This window comes from Thalassophryne amazonica, chromosome 16 (assembly GCF_902500255.1).
Source record: "Thalassophryne amazonica chromosome 16, fThaAma1.1, whole genome shotgun sequence".
Taxonomy (NCBI): Eukaryota; Metazoa; Chordata; class Actinopteri; order Batrachoidiformes; family Batrachoididae; genus Thalassophryne; species Thalassophryne amazonica.
The window spans coordinates 42,504,195-42,530,088 of record NC_047118.1 but is presented as its reverse complement, the minus strand read 5'-3'; the positions used below and the strand labels follow the sequence as shown (position 1 = coordinate 42,530,088).

The 25,894-nt window shown below is 43.0% G+C and overlaps 1 protein-coding gene across 1 annotated transcript in view; it reads right to left on the bottom strand.

Moving 5' to 3' along the window:
• The window catches only part of znf598 (zinc finger protein 598), a 30,238-nt gene extending 15,510 nt beyond the window's left edge, over window positions 1–14,728 (bottom strand). The window contains exons 1-3 of the mRNA XM_034189938.1: window positions 14,478–14,728; window positions 8,092–8,204; window positions 4,051–4,180 (exon numbers count right to left, since the gene is read on the bottom strand). Of these exons, the coding sequence (XP_034045829.1) occupies window positions 4,051–4,180; window positions 8,092–8,204; window positions 14,478–14,654 (420 nt within the window). The 5' untranslated portion in view covers window positions 14,655–14,728. The remainder of the gene's footprint in view (window positions 1–4,050; window positions 4,181–8,091; window positions 8,205–14,477) is intronic.
• Between the last annotated feature and the right edge of the window lie 11,166 nt (window positions 14,729–25,894).

The window sequence follows — 25,894 nt, the reverse complement described above, 5'->3', positions numbered from 1 at the left end:
ACTCAATCCTAGTAAATCTCTTTCTTGATGACTGCATAACTCCAACCAGAAAGATAGGAAGGATGGGTCCAGAATCTGCACTCCACAGCTCCACTGCTGTGGGGAGTCTTTGTATTTCAGATTAATGAGAGTACTGAGCTCATCTTCTATATTAAAATAGCCAAGTGGCCTCTGTTTGCTTGTGTATGGCTTCGATCACGCAAAAACTGGGGAAAGCCAGCATTTGCCGTTTAGTATATTTATGTATGTTGGGTCAAGGATGATTGCTGCGAAAACAGACATTTAACAGGACAAATATCTTTGAAGAAATTGCCAATTTACGAGGTCTATTAGAAAAGTATTCAACATTATTTTTTTCAAAAACCATATGGATTTGAATCACGTGTGATTGCGTCAGACAAGCTTGAACCCTCGTGCGCATGCGTGAGTTTTTCCACGCCTGTCGGTTGCGTCATTCACCTGTGAGCAGGCTTTGAGTGAGGAGTGGTCCACCCCCTCGGCGGATTTTCATTGTCAGGAAATGGCGGAATGATTTGGGCTTTTTTTCCCATCAGAATTTTTTCAGAAACTGTTAGAGACTGGCAGCTGGAAACCATTCGAAAAATTTATCTGGCTTTCGGTGAAAATTTTACAGGCTTCACAGAGAATAAGGACTGTTACTACAGCTTTAAGGACGCTCGCCGCGCCACGCTCCGTGCCGCCATCGAGAGCCACAAACCACCGGATCATTTCTAAATGGATGGCTCTGTGGAGCCGGGACCGTTGTGTGCACTTTCTCTGGTTATCACAAGAACTGGACATCAACCATTTTCCGGCAGATTTCACTTTTAACAAGAGATTTTGTCATGGAAAGCCAAGAGGAGGCTTCGCGCGTCACGATGGGTTCGCTACTGGAGCGAGACAAAACCACCTCCGTTTTGGTCTCACAGGACAGCTTTGAGATGGCGTTCAGACAGCTGTCGGTGGTTTTTCCATCGAGTGATTATCCGAGAAATTGTGGATGCGCCTGGACATGCCAGAACATGTTCCGTGAGGCTTCATCACAGCGTTGCTTTGCAACGCGCGGAATTCCTCTGCACGTCTGTCTCAATGTGCCGAAAAAGTGCTGATGTCCACGTCTTTTCACAATTCCTGTGCTAGTCAGGTGACGTCCCGGATAAAACACAGAGTCCAGTTTGGAAATTAATGGCACATTCCACTGTTACAGGAGTTTTTGTCATGGAAAGAGGAGCGGAGGCTTCGCGCGTCGTGGCGGTGCCACATGGCGCACAGCAACGCCGTGATGAAGCCTCACAGGATATGTTCTGGCATGTCCAGGCACATCCACAATTTCCCGGATAATCACTCGATGGAAAAACCACCAACAGCTGTCTGAACGCCATCTCAAAGCCGTCCTGTGAGACCAAAACGGAGGTGGTTATGTCTCGCTCCAGTAGCGAATCCATCGTGACGCGCGAAGCCTCTGCTCGGCTTTCCATGACAAAATCTCTTGTTAAAAGTGAAATCTGCCGGAAAATGGTTGATGTCCAGCTCTTGTGATAATCAGAGAAAGTGCACACGACGGTCCCGGCTCCACAGAGCCATCCGTTTAGAAATGATCCGGTGGTTTGTGGCTCTCGATGGCGGCACGGAGCGCCGAGCGTCCTTAAAGCTGTAGTAACAGTCCTTATTCTTTGTGAAGCCCGTAAAATTTCCACCGAAAGCCAGATAAATTTTTCGAATGGTTTCCAGCTGCCAGTCTCTAACAGTTTCTGAAAAAATTCTGATGGAAAAAAAGCCCAAATCATTCACCATTTCCTGACAATGAAAATCCGCCGAGGGGATGGACCACTCCTCAGTCAAAGCCTGCTCACAGGCGAATGACGCAACTGACAGGCGTGGAAAAACTCACGCATGCGCACGAGGGTTCAAGCTTGTCTGACGCAATCACACGTGATTCAAATCCATATGGTTTTTGAAAAAAATAATAAAGGTCGGATACTTTTCCAATAGACCTCGTAACTAACCACTAAACAATGGACATTGTTCTGCAACGCACCATGGAGATCAGGGTTTTGAGGTTTTAAATGTTATTATGGTTCATGTTAGTTTAACAGTGTTAGTGTTATTGACTGAGTGTTTGTAGTTCAATTGGTTGAGTCAGTTTAGTTAAGTGCAATGTTGCTCTTACTATGAATGAGTTAAGTCTCATGTTGGTACCATGAGTGCAATGTGTAGTGGTTTTAATGTCTTCTGCCAAATAAAAAGCACCTGCTTACAGCAGCTGTGTGTGCAACTTCACCACAGACAAACTGTGGACAGCTGACATTTGCAGTTTGGTAAGCTTACGTATTTTGGGCCAAGGATGAATACTGTCAAAACAGAAAGTTGATAGGACTAGTATTTTTGGAGAAGCTATGAACATTAGCTAACAACATTGAACAACGGATGTTGCCAACTACTTTGTGGACTCGCATGTCATTTCAGCAGAGGACGGTAAGTCATCTTTATATTAAACATGTAAGTGCATGTGTGATTGGTTTTATTAAGTTCAATGTAAGTACATAACAATTGTAAATACATTGCTTAATTTATTACCACCCTTGGAAAAAATAAAAATAAAAATTTATAAACACAACCCAATCTAGAGCCTGTGGATCCCAATGGGCAACAAGCTAAATAACATGAATAAGCCATCAACTGCTTAATGCACTGATTTTTATTTAATCGCAATTTCTGTGAACAGAGCCAGAATGTCTACTTTGTTTAATATTGTATTTATTTAAAGATATTTAACGTTTTTTTCAATTCCACATTTCAATTACAGTGTCTCAATCTTAAGAATTAAAAGTTCATTAATCTTTGTAAGGTGTACTTATATAAATCAGCTCTAAAAAAGTAAGTTATTTCTAGGGCAAGAGAAACATCAAAAATGTTTTTTTTTTTGTGACAGGCCTACATGTGAGGTAGCAAAGAACTTTATTAGAATATCAGCAGCTATGCTTACAAACAATATTACAGGTAAAAGATATTTTGCATTTTATTTAATAGTTGCAAAGCTGCTCCAGCAACAGACTATGAGCATGTGATCTGTGTGGCTGCAGTTTAACATTTCATCTAAATGTCTTTTATTAAGTGTTAGAATTGTGTAGGCTGTGATATAAAGACAACATCTGCATGTGTGCAAAGCAGAGGGTCAGAGGCAGACATTATGTCAAACAGTATGATTTTGCTCTTCAGAAAAGGGTGAGGTTACTTTTAATTGACAACAATGGTGAAAGTGACAAGGAGCCTCAGTTTGTCAATAAATGAAAGCCTACAGCAAAGCTGTGGGGTGCTTATAAAATCAGAGTGTGACAGAGTAAACACTCTCAATGAGGCAGGAATGACTAAAAATGCAAAGAAGCCCTGGTTGCACTTACTAAACATCCAATCATCCATTTTCTATACCTCCTTACTCACAGGGGTATCGTAGCTAATCCCAGCAGTCATAGGGCATGAGGCAGGGTACACTTGGACAGGACAGCAGGCCCATTTACTCAACAGTCAAAACATTTTTCAATAGGCTGCAAGAAATAAGTGCTATATAGGCTCTGAAGCCCATTGTTGATGGTGTTTATCCTAAATTCCATAGCAGAAGGTGCATGAGGTCAGTCCCCATTTACAGCTGGGTGAAGCTGTAAACGACCCCCTGTGCTTCCTCACAGGGGGTCGTTTTGACCGTTGGGGTTTTACATAATTATTGTATGGCCTTGCCTTACAATATAAAGCGCCTTGGGGCAACTGTTTGTTGTGAGTTGGCGCTATATAAAAAAATTGATTGATTGAAGTGGGACAAAGCAAACAAACAAAGTGTCTTGAGTCAATAACTGTACTGCAATTTTAATCATTCCTTATGAGTGTGTGGAATAAGCTTATACCAATATCTGTATTTGCAAATACTCAACATTAAAGTACTTTGAACATTTTTAGAGCCTTTCTCTCTCTCTGTGGCATTACAGTAGCAGACACATAAATGCAAGGTACTTGTCAATGATTGACATGCTTGTAATAAGGTGGTACACTTTATACTTTGAGATGCTTTGTGCAGAGCCTGCAGCAGAAAACCTCATGCTGCTTCCTCATGTGGTGCTCGAGCTCTTCAAATCTGGAAAAGACCTTTGGCTCTGGACAACGGACACACTCTGGCAACAGCAGATGCCTGATAAATGACACAAACAGAAGAAACTGTCATGCTGTACTAGAACAGACATTCTGGATATATTCTTTTACTGAAAAAGAGTTTCACCAAACTGGCATTTACTTTAGACACGACTGAACACACAAATGCAAGACCTCAGCTAATGGAGACGTGGTATTAACATCTGCTTAACATAGAATGATTGTACTAAAAACAGATGCCTTCTTGGTCTTCCAAGATACTTTACAAAGTGATATTTGCTTACATGAATAAAGATTTTTAAAACTCAGAGGGGGAATAGACTTTCTGGCCAGGACACATCTGTCCATGCATGAATGAATGAGGTTCATTTTCAATATCTGCCAATGAATGCAAGCTCTTTCAGAACATCACGTATCAGATTTACAGCTACAGATTTGGCCTCATAACTATCTCGTCATACAGTCATACGTAGGCCCTGATGCCCGTTGCTGCTGATGCTCATCTCCATATTCTGTAGTGTGACATAGATGAGAGTCTACAACTTCCCTAGCCCAGGCCAGCACCCATTTACAACTAGATGGACTGAGACAATACAGACCGTCTTGTCCAAGAACACAGACAGGTAGCATGAGCTGGATTCAAACCCAGGTCTCTATGTCACACAAGCCAGCTCCTTATCCACTGAGCTACCTGTTTTACACCTCATCATCACCATCATCTAAATCATAGGTGTCAAACTGATTCCAGAAAGGGCCAACAGGGTGCAGATTTTCTTTGTAACCACCCACTGCACCAGGTGATTTCACTGATTAACTGATCCCATTTGCTCAAAGTGATGTTAATGAGTGAAATCACCTAGTGCAGTGGGTGGTTACAAAGAAAACCTGCACCCTCTTGGCCCTTTCTGGAATCAGTTGACACCTATGATCTAAATTCTCAATTGACTTCTGGCAAGGTTTTATTTTAAACACATATGGGGAAATGAGACTGGCCACCAGAGATGGGCACAACCACAACAACTGGGACAGATCAATAGACCGCTGCTACATTCTGAATGTGCATGTGCAGAGGCGCGTAAACTAAGCATTAACTCCCAACTCTATTGCCTGCATGGGAGGCCAAGCATTAAATGCATATTCACCCAAAACATGCCCAAAGAGTGGCTTTCCATGCCAGCTAAGGAAGACCCGATGCCCTCTCACCGTGAATACTGGACAGATTGATCCGGACTGGTCACGTCAGCACAACACTCAGCTGCTTAAAAATCCTTTTTTGTTTTTTTGTTGTTGTTGTTGGGGGGGGGGGGGGGGGGGGGGTGTTGATGGATCTTTAATGAGATTTATTTGTCATTTCAGCTTTTAAAAGTGATTTGTTTTCCTTTTTGTTGATGGCGTTAGGGCTGTCACGATTAGGAATTTCTGGAGACGATTAATTGTCAGACAAATAATTGCGATTGACGAATATATTGTCTATTTTTTTTTTCTTTTTCCCCCCCTTCTTTATATTCTACTATTGTAGTATAATTACACAACTCTGGAAGAACATTTTTATTTTAATTTTACATACAGTCCCAACTTTTTCTGATTTGTGGTTGTTTCTGTTGCATTTCTGAAATTGTTTCTCCTCATCAGTCACGTTTTGTGCTTAAACACTGCATTAAGCTCAAGATTGAACAAATAAATACCTTTGGAAAATAACAGCTGTTAAAGTTCAGAGTTCTCACCTGCTTTTTGTGATCTGTGCGTCTGAACATCACCACAGCTTCTCCATGTCAGGGGTTTTTTGTTTTTTTGTGGCTCAGTTCATTCATATATTCTCATTTTTTAAATATGTTTTTAAAGCTATTTGACCGTTTATTTCATCTCATGATCTCATAAATTCAGCATACGACGCGCACATGGTGTGAACAGGACGGTAACGGCAGAATCACACCTTTAGAGAAAGTTCAGAGGGAAGTAAAAGCAGCTTCACGTTTTGTTTTTTTGTTTTTGTTTTTTTTACTTGTTCACTCGGGTTAAAATCCTCTCTCTGTTCCGTGCTCGATGCGCACTGATGGTTCTCAGACTGTAACGTGTTGCGCCTGCATTCAGGAATCTCCCTCACGCACCCCCTCCCTCGCAGTCTGCAGCCTGTTGACTCCGCGCGCGCGCACACATACACACACACAGACACACACACCGACAGCTCCGCATTTTAGATGGCTTTTGAAGAAGACGGCCACTGTTTTAATCGGCCGTCTTATCCAAACGGCAGGACGGATCGCTCTTCAGCCTCCATGTTACTGTCCCGCCTTAAGATGAGAGCGAGGCTGCAGCACAATGACGTCAGATTCTGAGTCGTTTTATGCTTTGTGGATAAAATACCGTAAATAATTCATGGTAATCACGAATATGAAAAATAATCGCGATTGACAAATATTGTAATAATTGTGACAGCCCTAGGTGGTGTGACAAAGCGGCAGCAGGATGGAAAACTCATCTGGAGCACCCTATTACAGAGTGACATATTCAAAAACCCTGCATTTATTCACAAACAGTTTCTACAATAAGGAATAAAAAGTATTTCCAAAACAAAGACAGACCAGTGTGTCTGTGATGATGGACCTGGATGAATGGAAACAAATAATACTTTATTTTCTCAGTGTGCACAGGTCTGCTTCACATGAGGCAAACATCCATTTTGTTAATTAAAAACAAAGAAAATACAGGATCTAATGGCTTTATTCCTGTTTGGGACGGAAATCACAGGTTTTGACAAAAGCATTAAAATGTCTGCCGGGTTCGAGTCGGGTTTGGACAGGAATATGAGACTCGAACCAAACTTTAATGCCTTCCAGATCCAAGACCAACTGACTCCTAATACAAACACTTTGGTTTACGATAAATTCAGAAGTTAACTAAGAGCTGCCGAGTGACCCCAAGATCTCCGGGCACAGGTACAAAGTCTGGTCAAGTTCACCTGCGTACAGTGTGTCTTTTACTGTTTCTAAACACCTGAAAAATACTGAGTTGGTGGTTTTTTTTTTTTATTTCATGACGACTGGATCAATACGCTTGAATGTTTTTGATGAATGAATGGAACACTGCATTTTATAACATGCCTGAGAACACTGAAAAAGTTGCTGCTTTTACAACTTTCCTCCCAACCACAGCTATCATTTGTGTAAAGCACATTTCAATCAACACATTAAATTTATTTTCACACAAGCTGTTTTTATTGTTGTAAAATTGAATAATGGCAAAAATGTGCACACAGCGTGTTCAGGATTACAGCTGACAGCGAGAAAAGTTCTCTATATTGTCTTATTCAGATAATCACATCTCGGACATGTTTAAGGGACTTTGTCCATCTTTCTTTGGGCTGCCCCCCACAACGTTATACATGGAGTAGTCAGTGTGCATGCGCCAAACAAGCTAACAATGGTCTATTGGGCACATGCCTGGTAATTTCTGAAACAATGCTGACATGACAAGGATGACCAATAATAAGAAGCACAAGCAAAACATTTGTGCTTCATGTTATGATCTGTAACATTTTGAGAAGCATCTAGCAACATGTTCTGGCTCCATGTGAACAGTTTTTAACTTTAAAATCAAATAAATTGAGCAGTTATGTGATGAGAGCTTGTCTGCACCACAGAAGGAAGTTTCGGCTTTTATCCCCACCATCTGTAGGCACGATAAAGCTTTAGCTGAAAGACTGTGTTGTTTCATAAAGGACTAAATAAGAATCCAAATAGATTCTTTGCCAAGTATCATAGATGATCACCTCCAATTTTCTCCACCTTTTTGGCCATATGTTCATGAGTTTCTATACTTTTAGGTATGGCATTTACATGGAAATTGCTCAAAAACACATAACTCATAAAATGTCAATTTTATGAGTCAATACAGTTACAAATAATGTATCACAGTCAACATTGTATTTTCTGACAAAAAGACAAAGATTACCTGAATTGACTATAGACCTTCTCATCTGCAAAATAAATATCATGCTTCTTCTCACAGGGGAACTGCTTAAATAAAAGTGATGAGAAAGTTGTCAGTTTCTTCACAAACACCACCTGAGAAAAAAGGATAGAAAAAAGTAGAACACGTATTCAGACAATGCTATACAACACCAGTTTGATACTGTCCCCAAGTACTGTATTATCCACACTATACATGCTATGACTGTGCTTTTTTTTTTTTTTTTTTTTTAAGTAGTAGTTTGGGAGGTCCTGTGCATGTATTGGCGTATCTGAGCGCCCTGGGTGTTCCACACGAAATTCACCAGCAGATGACATGACACCCCAAACCATCACTGACTGTGGAAACTTTACACTGGACTGAAGCAACGTGACTTCTGTGACTCTCCTTTCTTCCTCCAGACTCTGGGACCTTGATTTCCAAAGGAAATGCAAAATTTACTTTCAGAGAACATAACTTTAGACCACTCAGCTGCAGTCCAGTCCTTTATGCCTTTAGCCCAGGCAAGACATCAAGTCAGCAGTCTTCCCCATGATTGCATAGCCTACAGAACTAGACAGAGACCAGTTAAAGGCCTCTGCAGGTGTTTTGAGTTAATTAGCTGATTAGCGTGCGCTACCGGGTGTCTTTTGAACCTTTTCACAATATTCTAATTTTCTGAGATACTGAATTTGGGGTTTTCATTAGTTGTCAGTTATAATCATCAAAATTAAAAGAAAAACACTTGAATGAAATATATCAGTCTGTGTGTAATGAATGAATATAATATACAAGTTTCACTTTTTGAATGGAATTACTGAAATAAATCAACCTTTTCATGACATTCTAATTATATGACCAGCACCTGTACATGTCAGAGTAGAGTCTGCAATTTGGTAGAATCAGAGCTTCTACTAGTAGCTCCCCGATCGGAAATTCTACTAGTAGAGACTTCAATCGGAGCCTGACGTCCATGCCCAGTCACCCAAAATGACAGTTATTCAGGCGAGTTAGACGTGGGCGAATATCTATAATTGCGGGCGACAGCATGGACGGAGGGACTCAGAAAATGCATACTGCATGACAAATGCATATTATTTGCATTATTATCACTTTACTGAGATACACAACACGTAACGCGTACATAAAAGGTTGGCTCACTTTAACTTTTGTTGTGTCGGCTGGCGCGCGCTGCTCTCCAAATTCAGCAGTGCGTCCTCATCAAGCTGGCTGCTTTGGCTGCTGTTCATTGTCGTACTATCCATGAGAAAATCATCCGGAATATCCATATTGGGACCAACACACACTTCTCGCCTTTTTATGTTTTCCTCTGCGGACAGTTCTTGGGCTGCACGCTATGACGTCATTTGTTTACGCACAGCGGGTATAGCCAGGTAGTGTCGACGTAAATCTACGATACCGGCCTAGCAACGCCTCGGTAAAGTGATAATTAGGGATGGGTATTGATAAGGTTTTATCGATAGATGCCATTATCGATTCTGCTTATCGATCTGATTCCTTATCAATTCCCTTATCGATACCTCGTGAATTTTGTACTAAAAGTAGGCTTTACAGGTTTTCTATGTATTTCCTTGAGTCTTAAAGTAAATAAATATGAAATTAGTCACTGTATCCTTGATCTCTGGACATAAATAAAAATAAACAAAACTGTTTCGCTTTGAAGTTATTCAGACTGAATTCTATCGTTCTATCTCGACTTGTCAGAGAGCCGCACAACATTTGGAGCTGTGTGAACAGAACGGAGGACGATTCTCGTTTCTTTCCCGCAACGAGAAAGGAGTCCCAGTTAGTAACTTTAATCCGCACAAAAGTGAATCACGACTCATATTCAGGGATAAAAGTGGTGAAAAAAAAAAAAAAAAAAAGCTGAAACCCAAAATTACCCCCCAACACCACCTGCACGAAAATGTTTGAATTCTAGAAGCTCTGAAATGCAATCTTGGACTATTCCAGACAATAAACTGGAGTGAGTGCAGCATCCATTTAGGTGAGAAAAAAAAAAAATACAACTTTCCTTATTCAAATTCATTCCAGTAGTATTCTGCTCTTACAAGGATGCAGCAGTTTTCTAGTTTGGCAGAAAGTTCTGGAGGAAATCACTGAAGAAATTAACAAACTGAAAATATGGTTTGACCGAAACAAACTGTCATTAAACTTAAGACAGGGATGAAATGGAGGTGTTAAGAGTGACTAGGTGTTCACAGGAAACATTTATTTCTGTATGCATTTATTTATTTATGTTAGTTGCTATTATATATTTTCTGTTGTGTTTCTATTCAGGTTCTTTTTGTCTTTTTCTCTAAAACTGTATATAATAATCATTAGATTATTAATATATAAGCAAAAATAAATTTAAGGAATATTACAATTTGAAAACAAATGCACCCGAACGTGTTGACGGCTGCAATTGCTAAATGCTAACTTTTAACATTGAAAATGCCATAGACATGCTAACACGTTAGCATCGCTCCCATTTTTAAGTTATAAAATACATCTATCAACTGTTTCAGAAGACCATAACAGGTCGGTTTAACATAGAAAAGGTAAATAATACTCAGACATATGCTCTTTAAATTAAGCAAAAGAAAGAAATAAACGAAGCAATCGACCGAAGCATTGCTTCAATCTGCGAACCACGCTTCGATTGGTTCAAAGTTCAAAGCAAAGCCGCGCTGCAGAAAAGCTGATTAAGGACCCGCTGCAGGGTCTGTAATCAATGTAGAGATATGACCATTTTCCTGACAAACACCTGCCAAAACAATGGCCACTCTGAAGGACCGATAACAGAATCGTTAAGCACAAAGCTTATTGATGTCGGTGGATCGAATCATTTCTTAACGATACCCGAAAGGAACCGGTTCTCGATACCCATCCCTAGTAATGCCTCACATTCTCCCCGATGTCAGGGTGCTGCCATACAAGGTGCTCACTATACACAGGGAGCAACTAGGGGATTAAGGACATTGACCAAGGGCCCTTAGTGATTTTCAGGTCAAGCTGGTTTGAACACCCTGCGATTTTGCAAGTTCTCCCACTTAGAAATCAGGGAGGGGTCTGAAATTTTCATCTTAGGTGCATGTCCACTGTGAGTAATCTTAAAAATGAAAAAAAAAAAATCCCGGAAATCAATGTATGATTTTTTAATAATTTATTGTATGTAATAAATGATTGTATTATTGTATTGTATTGTTGGTCGGGCCTCCCTTCACGTGGACATACTTTAGCAGAGCATCTGGAGTTAAAATTTGAAAAACAACAACAAAAAAAAAGTAGGCACACATGATGACTGGAGATTCTTACGATAAATATGTACCTCGTGAAATAAAGTCAAGTCTGGGAGCATGCGCTGGTGCTGTGCTTTGCTGCATCCACAACACCACAGAACCGTCTTGTGTCCTGGATGGCAACCACCCAGGCAGACAACTGAATCGCCAAACACTTCTGTTCAGTGACCTCATGACTGTGTGCGTATCAGTGAAACAGCCATCTGAAGCAAGGGACTGCATTATTCCACGCAGAAACTTTGGAATCATAAATGGAATAGGTAACATACCTTTTTATTCTCAAATATGAAGCTAAAAGCGAAAGCACACTGATCCATATTGGTGTTGAATCACTGTCCCCCGTATGTAATCAGTCCAATCGTTCAAGTTAGGATGGGCAACGCCACCAATTTATGACAAAAGTTGACTTTTACATGAATTAGTGTAAAATTTCGCGAGAGGACAGCCAAATAGGGAGACTGTGCACAATTTCAAATCTGTAGAGAGGGAGGTTTTATGAGATGCCTTCATTTGCACAAAAATCAAACTTAAAATTGACAAAACATTGAAGGTGGTCTCACACGACAAACCCAAAAAAGGCACTGCACAGTAAGCTCAGCCAATGTCAATGGCAAGAGATGCAATCCATTTCACAAATACTTAATGAAAATGTTTTGACATATACACTATGTCTCACAGTGATAAAGTGCCTGACTGTAGCTCTCTGCTGCCACAGATTAAAGATAATGTATAAAGACTTGAAGAAGGGGAGGTGGCCAAGTGGTTAAGTGTGCTTGTTTCCAATGTGCAAGTTCTCGGTTCACCGCAACCCTTGCCCATTTTACATTGAATGTGGAGTTGCATCAGGAAGCATATCTGTCATAAAACATGCCAAATCAATATGGAGATTGTAAGGAATAAATGAAAATATATGCTATTTTACTCATAATTAGCTTTGCATGCTAATAATGCTAAAAGTTACCAAACTGAATAACAGGTTTTGTGTTCATTATTTTCAAAAAGTAACAAATGTTTAGAACCATGCCAAGTTTAAATGAACTAGGTATTGTATGGAATGAATGAAGTTGAATAGAGTGTATACTTGTGGCATATTGTGTATAAGGGTTTTATCATGATGTCAAATGAATGAAAATGTGTATGCCTATGCTTTGATGGGTGTTCAATTGATTTATGATGGTTTTGAAATGATACAATATTATACGGTTTGATTAATGATTGAAATATGTGCTTATAATGACTGAAATATGTGCTTCTGATGAATTATATTGAACATGTGGAACTGCTGACAGGTGTGTTGACTCAAATCAGTAAAGTGTTTTGGTTTAAGGTTTTCATAAATAACATGCTTAAGTAGGGTGTAACATGTTGGTTTAAAACATGTCAGACATTTTGTTTTGACCATTTTTAATAAAGCCATGACTAATGCCTGACATGATGTTTCATGATATGTTCAAAGGTCATGAGGTCAAGATGTGTACTGCAAATAATATTGTTGTTGCCTCTGTTTATAATCAAAGGGCTTGTACATTTATGTTTGAACTATGTTGATCAATAATGAATAGTTGAATGATTGTACTATTCAAAATTGCTGCTTGCTGTATTCTGTAAAATATGAGTGATCTCATACTTTGACTGTGTGAAAGTTTTGCTCCCAGAGGGAGAACAATGATTGGGTTCTTTCTTATCTGAAGCCAACCTTGAGAGTGTCTGGAGGAATACAATAACATTGCTGTGAACTGAACTTGTGGACCTTTCCTCTCATACGGAGCTGTAACAAGCTGAAGAGAGTGACTCCTGAACACTGATCCACATTAATTAATTAATTACACTTATCGCAAAGACAATGTGGGGGTGTATGTGCTGGTAAACCTCTGCACCCAGGGTGATTATCAGGTCAGTTTCCATCACAACAAGGGACTAAGGATTAACAACAATGTTCCATCTCTACCATGAAGTACATTTTTGTGATCAGACCGAGGACATGTGGGACTGGGAGCCCTGCCCGGACAGATTTCTAGACTGCAAGTTTAAAAACTCTGTTTTTGAAAAGAATGGTGTTCATTTTTGCTGCACAATGCTGAGGGTATTGGTTTTGTGGCATTATTAAAGATGTGTATGCATTCTGAACCCATTTTTGTGCAAAGATGAGTGAGTTTTGATGAATGATCTGCTCTGCTGTTTTAATAAACCTGGTAGGATTAACTTCAATTCAAATTATTGTTGTCTGTGTATTCTAGTTTCCACTGCCCAAGACTTCACGGGGGGGAAACCTGAGATTTTCTGTATTTTGAGAAAAGGTTATTTTCCCCAACAAGATCCACCCAAAGTGAAAACAAGAGAGAAGCTGAATGCACTTACTTTATAACTGACAATTTTTCAAAAACTGAATTCAGGTGTGATGTCTAAACCGAGGTGTGAACCAAACCTTGACACACACACACACACACACACACACTATAAACTGTGTTATCCTTATTCATTCTTTTTAAACAATCAAATGTTTTCTGGCTCAAGATGAGTTTTATTTTGTGGGAAACTGGGCAAAAATGGCTGTCTTGACAGTGATTACAGAACCCTGGTCTCGCCCAGTTGACCCCACAAAAAGCACATGCACTTAACTACATTTCAACTGCATTGTGGTGGTGGTTAAGAGGTTAAATTACAAAAACCGTCTCCGAACTGACTGCATATACGTTTAATGCCTATTACATAACTAGCTGCTGAGTCATTTATTGTACTCACGTTAACATCTGAGTTCATACAATCACAATATTAACATAACCTGACTTAAATAGATATATTTATTTCAGAGTTGTACAATCATAAGAAAGTAGATAAACACTAATGAGATAACTAGCTAACAGCTAGTCATGGGCCCGCTACAGCTAGGCTAACATCAACTAGAAGAACAATTGGCTTTTACGTTCGTTGTCAAAATGAATTTTAGTCACAACCAACCTTCGTCAAGGCTTCGTGTACCTCGCTGTTGATTTTCTCTACTAAAGACACGTATGTGAACCGCGCGGCCTAACCAACACGCTGCCCTGCTACATCCCCGGGCTAAAGTAGTTGAGGGACACCCACCTTGTCGAGCTCCTCCCGGCAGACAGCGCAGTACTTCTGCTCGCACAGGACCCTCATTTTGGTGGAGCAGCGGTAGCAAACCGGATGATCGCATTTTCCTAAAGCGAATATATCGATATCTTGGCAACACAATACACAGTGCTTCTCTGCTTCCTTGGGAACTATCGAGTCCATCATTTTGAAAAGCAGCTACAAAGTACACAGTTACTATTTCCGATGAAGTGCCTATCAAATTCTATCGCTGAAGGTGGTGACGTAAACAGCAACGCACGAAGTTTAATCTGCGAGCTCACGTCCAATTGGCTCGTCTGAAAAAAGTTTTTTTTTTAATTAAAGAACTTTATTAGGAAAAGTCAATCAAAAAGGGTCTTGAAAAGAAAATAACCATCATTTTCCATAACAATAACATAGTGGATAAATACAGCACATCAGCAGTGGGCATGACTGTAATGTTTACCCACTTTCTGGGCCTGAGTATTTAGAACTTTTTTATTTCGACATGTCATTTTTACGACTGTCCCATTTAGAGTAATGGCAGATTTAGAGAAGTGCCATTTGTGAATGTGAAATTTAGTTGTAATCATGAAATTATTAACCAGGAATTCCATTCAATGGTCAAATGTCACTACTTTTAAAATGCAAATTGGACCTGTCACAAGCTTACCAGTAGAGGTGGGCGATACCAGGAATTTTGGTATTGATCCGATATCAAGTAAATACAGGCCCAGTATCGCCATTATCGATACCAAAACTGATACTTTTTCATATTTAAGCTTCATAGATCCAAAGGATCCAAAAGACCTAGGATAGAATTTCGCCAAACATTGTACGTGACAACAAAATACTTTATTATCACAATCAACATTTTTGTTTAAAAAATATCACTCAACACAACTTAAAACAAAATCTCCTGAGGTAGAGGGCTGACAAACCACAATACAACAAAATTAACACACCAAAACAAAATTGGCTGGGGCCACTGAGCCATGTGACGGCGCAACAACAAAAGACCAGAGTGGGGAGCAGTTAGAGCGCGCGGGAGAGAAAAAAAACAAGCTTGAGTATCAATCTTTTTACACGAGGATCGTTCAATATCAATACCAGCGTTGGTATCGATATTAGGATCGATCCGCCCACCTCTACTTACCAGCAAGTTGAGTTGGATGTGGATTTGAAGATGTTCCTCACAATAAACACACATAAGGGGTTATTCAAAGTGAACAGGCTCCCTTATGGGGTCACGAGTTCTTCTGCTGTATTTTGAAAGTTGATGGATCAATTGTTTCTAGGGTTAGCAGGGGTCATATGTTATTTGGATGACATATTGATTATTGATAAGGACCATGAGCAACATATGAGGAATTTGGAAGAAGTATTTAAAAAGTTGAAAACTCACAATCTTAAAGTAAACAGTGACAAATGTGACTTTTTCCAGTACAGTGTGTCATATTTGGGGCACATGATTGATGCTGAAGGGATTCACCTGTTGAAGGACAAGTGTGAGCTCCTTCCCAAGCCAAAATTCCAAGTAATGTGACAGAGTTAATGTCTTATTATGGGAAATTCATACTGAATTTGTCAACAGGGTTCCTTCAGAAAGATGCCTTTTGGGACTGGACAGAGTCATGTGACAGGGCTTTTGAGGAAGCCAAAAGACAGCTAATCTCAAACCGAGTTTTTGTACACTACAACCCAGATATACCACTGATCCTGGCATGCAACGCATCACCTGTGGGAGTGGGTGCAGTGATTTCTCACAAATTGTCCGACAGAAGTGAAAATCAATCACCTTTGCTTCTCAAATACTAACAATCCCGAGAAAAACTATTCTCAGATTGAAAAGGAACCATTAGGACTAGTTTTTGGAGTGATGAAGTTCAGTGATTTTTTTTTTTTTTTCTGATGAAAATTTACATTGTTCACTGATCACAAACCATTGTTGAAGATATTAGGTCCAAAACTGGAGTTCCACCATTAGCAGCCACTAGAATGCAAAGATGATGTTTAATTTTAGTTGCAAATTCATGAGAAAAGGTACAAACCTTCTGAACAGCACGGAAATGCGGATGCATTATCCCGATTACTGATTGAGGATGAGGATTTTCAAAGATCAAGTACAGTTTTCGAGTTTCCTTTTTGGAGAACCTGCCGAGCACAGCACAGCAGATTGCCAGCGAAACTGCAAAACATCCTACACAAGCCGTTTGTTTTGTCGGGATGGCCAAAACAAGTGTCGGATGACAATATGCAGCCATATTTGGGAAGAAAATTTAACCGAACAGTGGAAAACGACCGTTTACTCTGGGGATTCTGAGTAATTAAAGTTTTCTAATTTTGATATTTTAAGAAAAAAACTTTAGGTCAAATGACCTACATACAGTCTGGAATTGCCACATACGAGGTCTCTTAGACAATAAACTGACCCTTTTATTTATTTTTTTTAACTATATGGATTTGAATGACGTGCGATTACACCAATCATGCTTGAACCCTCGTGCGCATGCGTGAGTTTTTTCACGCGTGTCGGTGATGTCATTTCCCTGTGGGCAGGCCTTGAGTGAGATGTGGCCCCGCCCTCTCGGCTGAATTCCTTTGTTTCACACGCTGCTCGAGACGGCGCGTGTTGCTTTATCAAAATTTTTTCTGGACCTGTGAGGAATATCCGAGTGGACACTATTCGAGAAATTAAGCTGGTTTTCGGTGAAAAGTTTAACGGCTGATGAGAGATTATGGGGTGTTTCTGTCGGTGTAAGGACTTCCCACTGAGCGGGATGTCGCGCAGCGCTTCCAGGCGCCGTCGTTGGCCTGTTTCTACCTGTTTCGACCTGAAAACATCCTAATTTAAGGCTTAATTCACCCAGGACGTCGTGAGAGAACAGAGAAGATTCAGAAGAGGCCGGCATGAGGACTTTATGCGGACATTCCACTGTTTAAGGACATTTTTTAATGAAAGACGTGCGCGCAAATTCGCCGAGTCGTTTCCGTGACGACTCGGCAAATCTGTGTGCGCCGCGACAGGAAAAACACCTCTGTGTTGAAAACCATTTGTAAAATTCAGGCGGCTTTTGATGGCTTTCAACAAGTGAGTAACTGAGAAATTGTTTAACAGCTTGGGCATGTTCGAACTTGCCCGTTAAGGTTTCCAACGGAGGTTTTTTTCCTGTCGCGACCCCCCGCGGTCGGGTCCGGCCCGACAGGCAACTCTGCCCGCACGTTCTTTCATTACAAAATGTCCGTTAACAATGGAATGTCCGAATAAACTCATGCCGACTTCTTTTGAAATTTCTCTGTTCTCTGACGACTTCCTGGGTCAACAGAGCCTGAAATGTGGAAGTTTTCAACTTGAAACGGCGAGACGCTGCTGCCTCGAAGCGCAGATCACCGTCAGGCACCGTGGGCCGTCCTTACGGCGACACTACCAGACCAAAATCTCTCATCAGCTGTTAAAATTTTTACTGAAAACCAGCTGAATTTATTGAATGGTGTCCACTCAGTTGTGCCTTACAGTTTTGAAAAAAATTTGATCAAACAAAGCAGTAGTCTCTGAGCCATTCCTAAACAATGAAAAAAATCGACGAGAGGGTGGGTGACTCCTCACTCAAAGACTGCCCACAGGCGAATGACGTAACCGACAGGCGTGAAAAAACTCTCACATGCCCACGAGAGTTCAAGCATGTCTGATGTAATCACACGTGATTCAAATCCATATGGTTTTTGAAAAAAATAATAAGGTCGGATACGTTTCTAATAGACCTTGTATTTAGTATCTTAAACTTTGTTGTGGATGTTCCCTGATAATCTTTAAAACATTTAAGACCTCTAGATACTGCTGTCTGCCAAAGAAACAAGGTTTGTTTTGTACTTTCCACTTTAAATGCATATTCCATTGATAACAGTATACCAGTGGCGGCCGGCCCATAGGGGGCGCTGCCCTCCTCGGTGTGGAGGGGAAAAGTCATAATATATATATATTTTTTAAAAGTATTATCAGTGTCAGTTTTGCTTAATAGTATGTGCCTACATGTAATATGAATGATTAAAACAACACTTCCTTCAACTGACTCTCATTCAACAGTGCATTTCCACCGACAGAAGCAGAGAACGTATCATTCCTCGTCTTGAGCGATCATTCAAAGCGCCCTTGAAGTGCAGCGAAATCACCAATTGTATGTAGTTGCTAGGGAAAATTAATAAATATTTGGCAATTCAGCATTGCCAAAATTAATGGCTTTGGGGCGCCGGAATTTTAGCCCTTGCTACAAAAATGCGGGAACGTTAGATATACATGACGCTGCAGTTGCTGCTGTCAGTCAGTCAGGCAGGAAGAGATATGGCGACGTTTGGGTTATATTTATTTATTTTTATTTTGTCTCCGTGTGTTTTGCTGAAGTGAGTTGAAGAACTCTGAGACACCTGCTCGTTATGTCTTCCGAGGGTTAAAACGGGACAAAACTAATCAAATTAATGCCACCAAAGTTTGGCGGGGATCCTTTTGGAGGCGCATGGAGGTGCACACATCAGATCTTTCTCGTGGTTTAATGACAATTGTACATCCCGATTGGAGGAGAGACGTTTGTCTGACTCGTTATAAACCGTGTCAGGCTGCTCGGATTTATTCCCGAATGTTGCTCCTGGTGTGGAAACGAGGGTGAAAATTTAAGATAAAACGAATGAGTGATGTTTTTTGTTTGTTTTAGGGGGTCAAAACTGTGATCTTTATTGGGACAGCAGACCAGTTATAATGGTAATAGGGGAGGCCGGGGCTGTTTGTAACAGCGTTCAAAGCTGCAGCCATGCTGGAATTTTGATTTCACTTTACAAGTTATGAGGATCAGTCCACAGAAGTGAAATATTCTTTGGAGTATTCCACAGTCTAAAACAAATTATTTGCTCAGTTTAAAAACAAAACAAAACCCTAAAATAGCAATTTGCATGTTTTTTAAAGAAATTCTACCTCAGCCACTGAGTACACACAAGACACTTACTGACAAACCCAAGTTTAGCAACGCATTTAATTAAGTGGTTTTGTATACTTCATTTGCTTTGTCCTCTACACTGTTAATTAATTTTAACCAATTTAATTTAAAGGTTTTGGTGTTATTAGTTAGTCAAGCTATTTAAGTTTTTCAAGCTTCTTTTTTGCCTCCATTCCACTCAGTAATGTTCATGCAAAATATTACCTTAATTTTCTCTCGCTCTCTCTCTCACACACACACACACACTCTCTCTCTCTCTCTCTCTCTCTCTTGGAAGGTGGTGTGAACATTGTGATATTTTCTATTTTGTTAAGGGGGTGTCATTGTGAACCCCAGGATCTGTTTGTCTGAAGATACTAGCAGTGCAGTACAGTTTGGTGTATTATGTGTGTAATTGGTGTCAAATGGTGAAATGTTCTTTGCTCAAGAACTTGAGTGTTGTATTTGATACTGGTCCTTTCCAAAGTAGAAATGGGGCCTAATATAGCTGTAAATGGTTAACGTTATCTGTAAAACTGCTGATTTTGAGAAGGACATGTAATGATTATTGTAGAATTGTAGTAATTTTCCGACTGTTCACTTGAATGCCTGTACTGGACAAGGCAAGGGAATCTATTGGCACAGCAGCCCTACTAAGACTGTTTTTCACCAGCCGCCACTGAGTATGACTGAAAATAAAAATTTTTATTTTATATACGTATGTGTACGGAAGAAAGTTGTGTTCACTTTAATAAAAAAAAGAGAAAAATGTGTTTGTCAGATTTTTTATTATTATTATTTTGTTAATGGAGATGACCATTTCAGAGAGGAAAGTGATTGAACATGTATTCCTTCAACGCCATTGTTGTCCTGCTCCCACTGGAACGGCTCTGCATCGATACTCGTGGTCCAGGCTGAGAAAAGATTGTTCCTCTCATTTTGACAGAAATTATCAAGTGCAAGGCAGGTTGCTATCACAGCTGGTGTAAAGGTGAAGTGAAAATCGCTTCTCTTCAGTAGCCCCCTCCACCTCAACTTCAAAATCCCTAAAGGGTTTTCTACTGTCACACAGAGTGAGCTGAGGTTCACATGAACAGATTTCTCCTCTGGGGTCAGATGTGTAGAATTTATGCAGCCTTTCAGCAACCAAGGAGTGGATCTGCAGGGTCACCACTTATTTGTAGCTGTACATCTTCTCCCTCAGTGTTTTTTGCACCCTAAAACAGAAAATGTTTTTGTTTTTTTTACATCTTATGTTTAATGAGTAATTATATCCTCAAGAATAAATCAGGGAAAAAAGCACCGGGTGTAGTGGATATGACTTTTTTTGTCTTAAAAGTATGAAATGTTGGGAAAGTGTAGTGACACGGACCCACAACAGGGGGCGTAAATGAACGGACAATGGATAAGCCAAAAATAACAATTTAATGTTGTGAATTGCACAACAGAATACAGACAATTGCAGTTGAGAAGTACAGTCAATCGTACAAAAGGTGACGTGTGGGCAGGCTTGAGGATAGAAGACGTCTGTCCATAGAAGAGCCGGATCCCACACGGCTTCCACCGCCAACGGATCTGAAGAACACTAGAGCCACCAAGTCCTGGATCCCCAGGTGGCCACCGTCTCCAGCTGTCAGACCTGGTACTACTGGCAGAAACAGTTAATGGTGGGTGTGTGAATAGACACCCAGTAATCTCTCAGTACTCAGTTTCTCCGGGAGGGAGAACCTCCACCTCCAAAATAGGAACACCCGTGCAGCTCCTGTCAGTCGCTTCTCTGGATGGAGTGAGAGGCGAAGATGTCGCAAACCCACACTATGCGCCAATCCAGCAGAAGACTGTATCCACAGGAACAACGGCTGCACACAGAACAATATTTAGTCACGGTAAAGCACAGCAGAGAAGGTTACCTGAGTGGTAGCTGATTTCTCGGCGGGGAGGTGGAGTTGCAGTCCGGCTTTTATGGTGATGTGGATGATGATCGTTGAATGAGTGACAGCTGGTGCTGATGATAAGTGACAGCTGTCACTCCCAGTGGCTCCGACGCCCTCTCCTGCTTGAAGCCCGCACTTCAAGCAGGGCGCCCTCTGGTGGTGGTAGGCCAGCAGTACCTCCTCTTCAGCGGCCCACACAACAGGGCCCCCCCCCAACGGGCGTCTCCCGGCGCCCGACCAGGCTTGTCCGGATGCCGCCAGTAGAAGTCGGCCAGGAGGGCCGGATCCAGGATGAAGCTCCTCTTACCCAGGAGTGTTCTTCAGGTCCATACCCCTCCCAGTCCAACAGGTACTGGAACCCCCGACCCTTCCGACGGACGTCCAGGAGCCGACGCACGGTCCATGCCGGCTCCCTGTCGATGATCCGGGCAGGAGGCGGCGCAGGTCTGGGGGTGCAGAGTGGTGAAGTGTGGTAGGGCTTGAGACGTGACACATGGAAAACAGGATGAATCCGCAGTGAAGTTGGCAGCTTCAGCTTCACTGTGGCCGGACTGAGGACTTTCAGGATGGGGAATGGTCCAATAAATCTGTCCTTGAGTTTTTGGGATTCCACTTGAAGAGGGATGTCCTTGGTCGATAGCCAAACTTCTTGCCCGGGCTCGTATGCAGGTGCCGGGGAACGCCGGCGGTCTGCATGGGCCTTGGCCCTCGTCCGGGCTTTGAGCAGGGCAGAACGGGCGGTACGCCACAACCGACGGCACTTTCTTAGGTGGGCCTGGACTGAGGGCACCCCAACCTCTCCCTCCACGAGCGGGAACAATGGGGGCTGGTACCCCAAACACACTTCAAACGGGGAGAGGCTGGTGGCCGATGACACTTGGCTATTGTGGGCGTACTCGATCCAGGCCAGATGGTGGCTCCAGGCCGTCGGGTGCGCGGAGGTCACGCAGCAGAGGGCCTGCTCCAAATCCTGGTTCGCCCGCTCTGCCTGTCCGTTCGTCTGGGGATGGTACCCGGACGAGAGACTCACGGTGGCCCCCAGTTCCCTGCAGAAACTCCTCCAGACTTGAGAGGAGAACTGAGGACCACGATCCGAGATGATGTCTGATGGAATCCCATGCAGACGCACGACGTGGTGGACCAGGAGGTCTGCAGTCTCCTGGGCCGTCGGGAGCTTCGGGAGGGCCACGAAGTGGGCCGCCTTGGAGAACCCGTCCACTATCGTGAAGATGGTGGTCATGCCCGGGGACGGCGGGAGGCCCGTGACGAAGTCCAGGCCGATGTGGGACCAGGGGTGATGAGGCATGGGTAAAGGCTGGAGGAGACCTTGGGTTTTATGATGGTCCACCTTGCCCCTGGTGCAGGTGGTATAGGCCTGGACATATTCCCGGACGTCGGCTTCCATAGACACCCACCAGAAGCGCTACCGGACCACTGCCATGGTTCTTCGCACCCCCGGGTGGCAGGAGAGCTTGGAACCGTGACAGAAGTCCAAGACCGCAGTTCTGGCCTCTGGTGGGACATACAGTTTATCCTTCGGGCCGGTCACCGGGTCCGGGTTCCACGCCAGGGCCTCCCAGACAGTCTTCTCCACGTCCCAGGTGAGGGTGGCCACGACAGTGGACTCGTGGATGATGGTTTCCGTTGGGTCCGACAACTTGGCCTTGACTTCCTCCTCGTGCACCCGGGACAGGGCGTCAGATCGTTGATTCTTAGTCCCGGGGCGGTATGTGATCTGGAAGTCAAAACGCCCGAAGAACAATGACCAGCGGGCTTGCCTGGGGTTCAGACGCTTGGCGGTCCGGATGTACTCCAGGTTCCGATGGTCCGTGAAAACCGTAAACGGTACCGATGCTCAACCTGCGGGAAAAATAGGCACAATAATGGAGAACCTTGTTGGACTCCCCGCTCTGGGATAGCACGGCTCCTATCCCTGAGTCAGAGGCATCCGCTTCGACTATGAACTGGCGATTTGGATCGGGCTGCACCAGGACTGGTGCAGTCGAGAACCGGCGTTTCAACTCCCTAAACGCGGCTTCGCACCGATCTGACCAGGTGAAGGGGATTTTAGTGGAGGTTAGGGCTGTCAGGGGGCTAACTACCTTACTGTAGCCTTTGATGAACCTCCAATAGAAATTTGCAAAGCCGAGGAACTGTTGCAGTTTCCTACGGCTTGTTGGTTGGGGCCAATCTCTCACCGCTGCAACCTTGGCCGGATCAGGGGCGACGGAGTTGGAGGAGATTATGAGCCCCAGGAAGGACAAAGAAGAGCGGTGGAACTCGCACTTCTCTGTTGTGAAAGTGTAGGAACACGGACCCACAACAGGGGGCGCAAATGAACGGACAATGGAGAAGATAAATAACAAGTTTTACTATTGTGAAACGAGCACAACCAATACAACAATCAACAATTTGGGGATAAGCCGAATTCTGCTGGTGTCGTGTGGGCAGGCTCGAAGGTAGGAGACGTCCGTCCAGGTCGAACCGGAACCATCCAGATTTCCTCTGCCACCGAACCCTGGAAGTACTGGAACCGCCAAGTCCCGAATTCCCAGGTGGCCACTGCCTCCGCTCGTCGGATCCGGTACTACTGGCAAGAGAGAGCAACAACACACAGGTGTGGATGCGGCTGCACCCAGTAACACGGAGAGGGGAGAAGCTGCCTCCACCTCTCGTCCCAAAAAAGCAGGAAGGTGAGTACTTATCTAGTCACTCGGCCTGCGGTAGTCCGCTGTCCTGAAAGGTTTAACAAGTTTATCGATTAACACAGAATATGCTGCAGAGAATGTTACCTCTATCTCAAGGCGATATCTCGGCATCGAGGTGGAGACGCCGTCCTGATGATATACCTCCGTGCTGAGTGGAGTCAGCTGTGTCCAGTAATGGGTGACAGCTGTCACCCTGGCTGCTCTCATCAGGCGGCAGCGCCCTCTGGTGCCTGGAGCCCGCACTCCAGGCAGGGCGCCCTCTGGTGGTGGTGGGCCAGCAGTACCTCCTCTTCAGCGGCCCACACAACACTTCTCGCCCTTCACAAACAGCCGGTTCTCCAACAACCGCTGCAGGACCTGACGTACATGCTTGACATGGGTCTCAGGATCCGGAGAAAAGATGAGTATATCGTCTAGATATACGAAGACAAACCAATGCAGGAAGTCCCGCAAGACATCATTAACCAAGGCCTGGAACGTCGCGGACGCATCGGTGAGGCCGAACGGCATGACCAGGTACTCAAAGTGACCTAACGGGGTGTTAAATGCCGTCTTCCACTCGTCTCCCTTCCGGATCCGAACCAGGTGGTACGCATTCCCAGCTGCAGGCTCATTGAGGTGTAGTGGTGAGTGTTTAAGGAGGTGGTTTTGTTGTACAGAGACCTCTGTGTGGGCTGTCGTTGGTGGTGCGCTGCTGAGTTTGTGGTGCTCTTGACGCTCTGGGGTGGTGTCGAGTTACAGCTGATTGCTGTGATGGACAGTTCGGTATGTACAGCACAAAGTAAGCTCCTCTTTCAGATATTTGTTTTATATTTATTTGTTTAAAATGTAGGATTTTGGACCAAGCTGTGGAAGGAGGCCCTGCTGCTTTGCTCTGGTGCTCTGCTGAAAGATTTCGTCCCGTGAGATCAGTGGATGTGCCCTGTTTGCTGCGGCGGCTGTACGCTCAGTGTGGACATTTGGAAAACTCTGCCAGCTGCGTGATGCAAGGGCGCCCTCATGTGGTCATAATTGGTGGTGTTTTAAATGAGTTTTTTTATAAATTGTCTTTTTAACTAGAACTTCAATTGTTAATAAATTATTTGTTTGTATTTGGGAACCATGTCTCTGTCTCAATTACAACGAACCTGTGTGTCTTAGGTTGAAGTTATTCAATTGTCGAATTCCCTGGGTGAAATTCCCAGGGTGGTGTCAGAAGTCCGACATACCATGTTCATTCATGATTTCTAATTGCCTTGACGATTGAGGAGTAAATTGTCCGCTTTGCCACATTTTGGTGTCAGAAGTGGGATCGGTGGATGTGTGGTTACGTCCCCGGGCTATGATTGGCACTTTAGAGGAAGTTCGGGTTGTGAGTCTGCCTGCGGGGGTTGCCGAGGTGCCCCCGGTGGAGGCAGTAGTGGCCTCGCAGTCCATTTCTCCATCAGTGCAGGATCAGATTGCAGCCCTGGAATTGGGTCACTTGCCTCTGGAAGTACAAGGTAAGGTGAGAGCATTGTTGGGTCAGTTTAGTTCTGTCTTTTCAGCCCAAGATGGGGATCTGGGTTGTACTGACCTAATATCACATGAGATTCCGCTTCTGGATGATATTCCAGTGCGACAGCGGTATCGCAGAATTCCGCCTTCTGAGTATGAGGTTGTCAAAGATCACATCAATCAGCTGCTTGGAACACAAGTTATTAGGGAGAGTAGCAGTCCTTATGCCTCTCCTATTGTGCTGGTTAAGAAAAAGGATGGTAGTTTGCGCATGTGTGTTGATTACAGGCTCTTGAATGGAAAAACTAGGAAGGACGCCTTCCCTTTGCCTCGGATTGATGAGT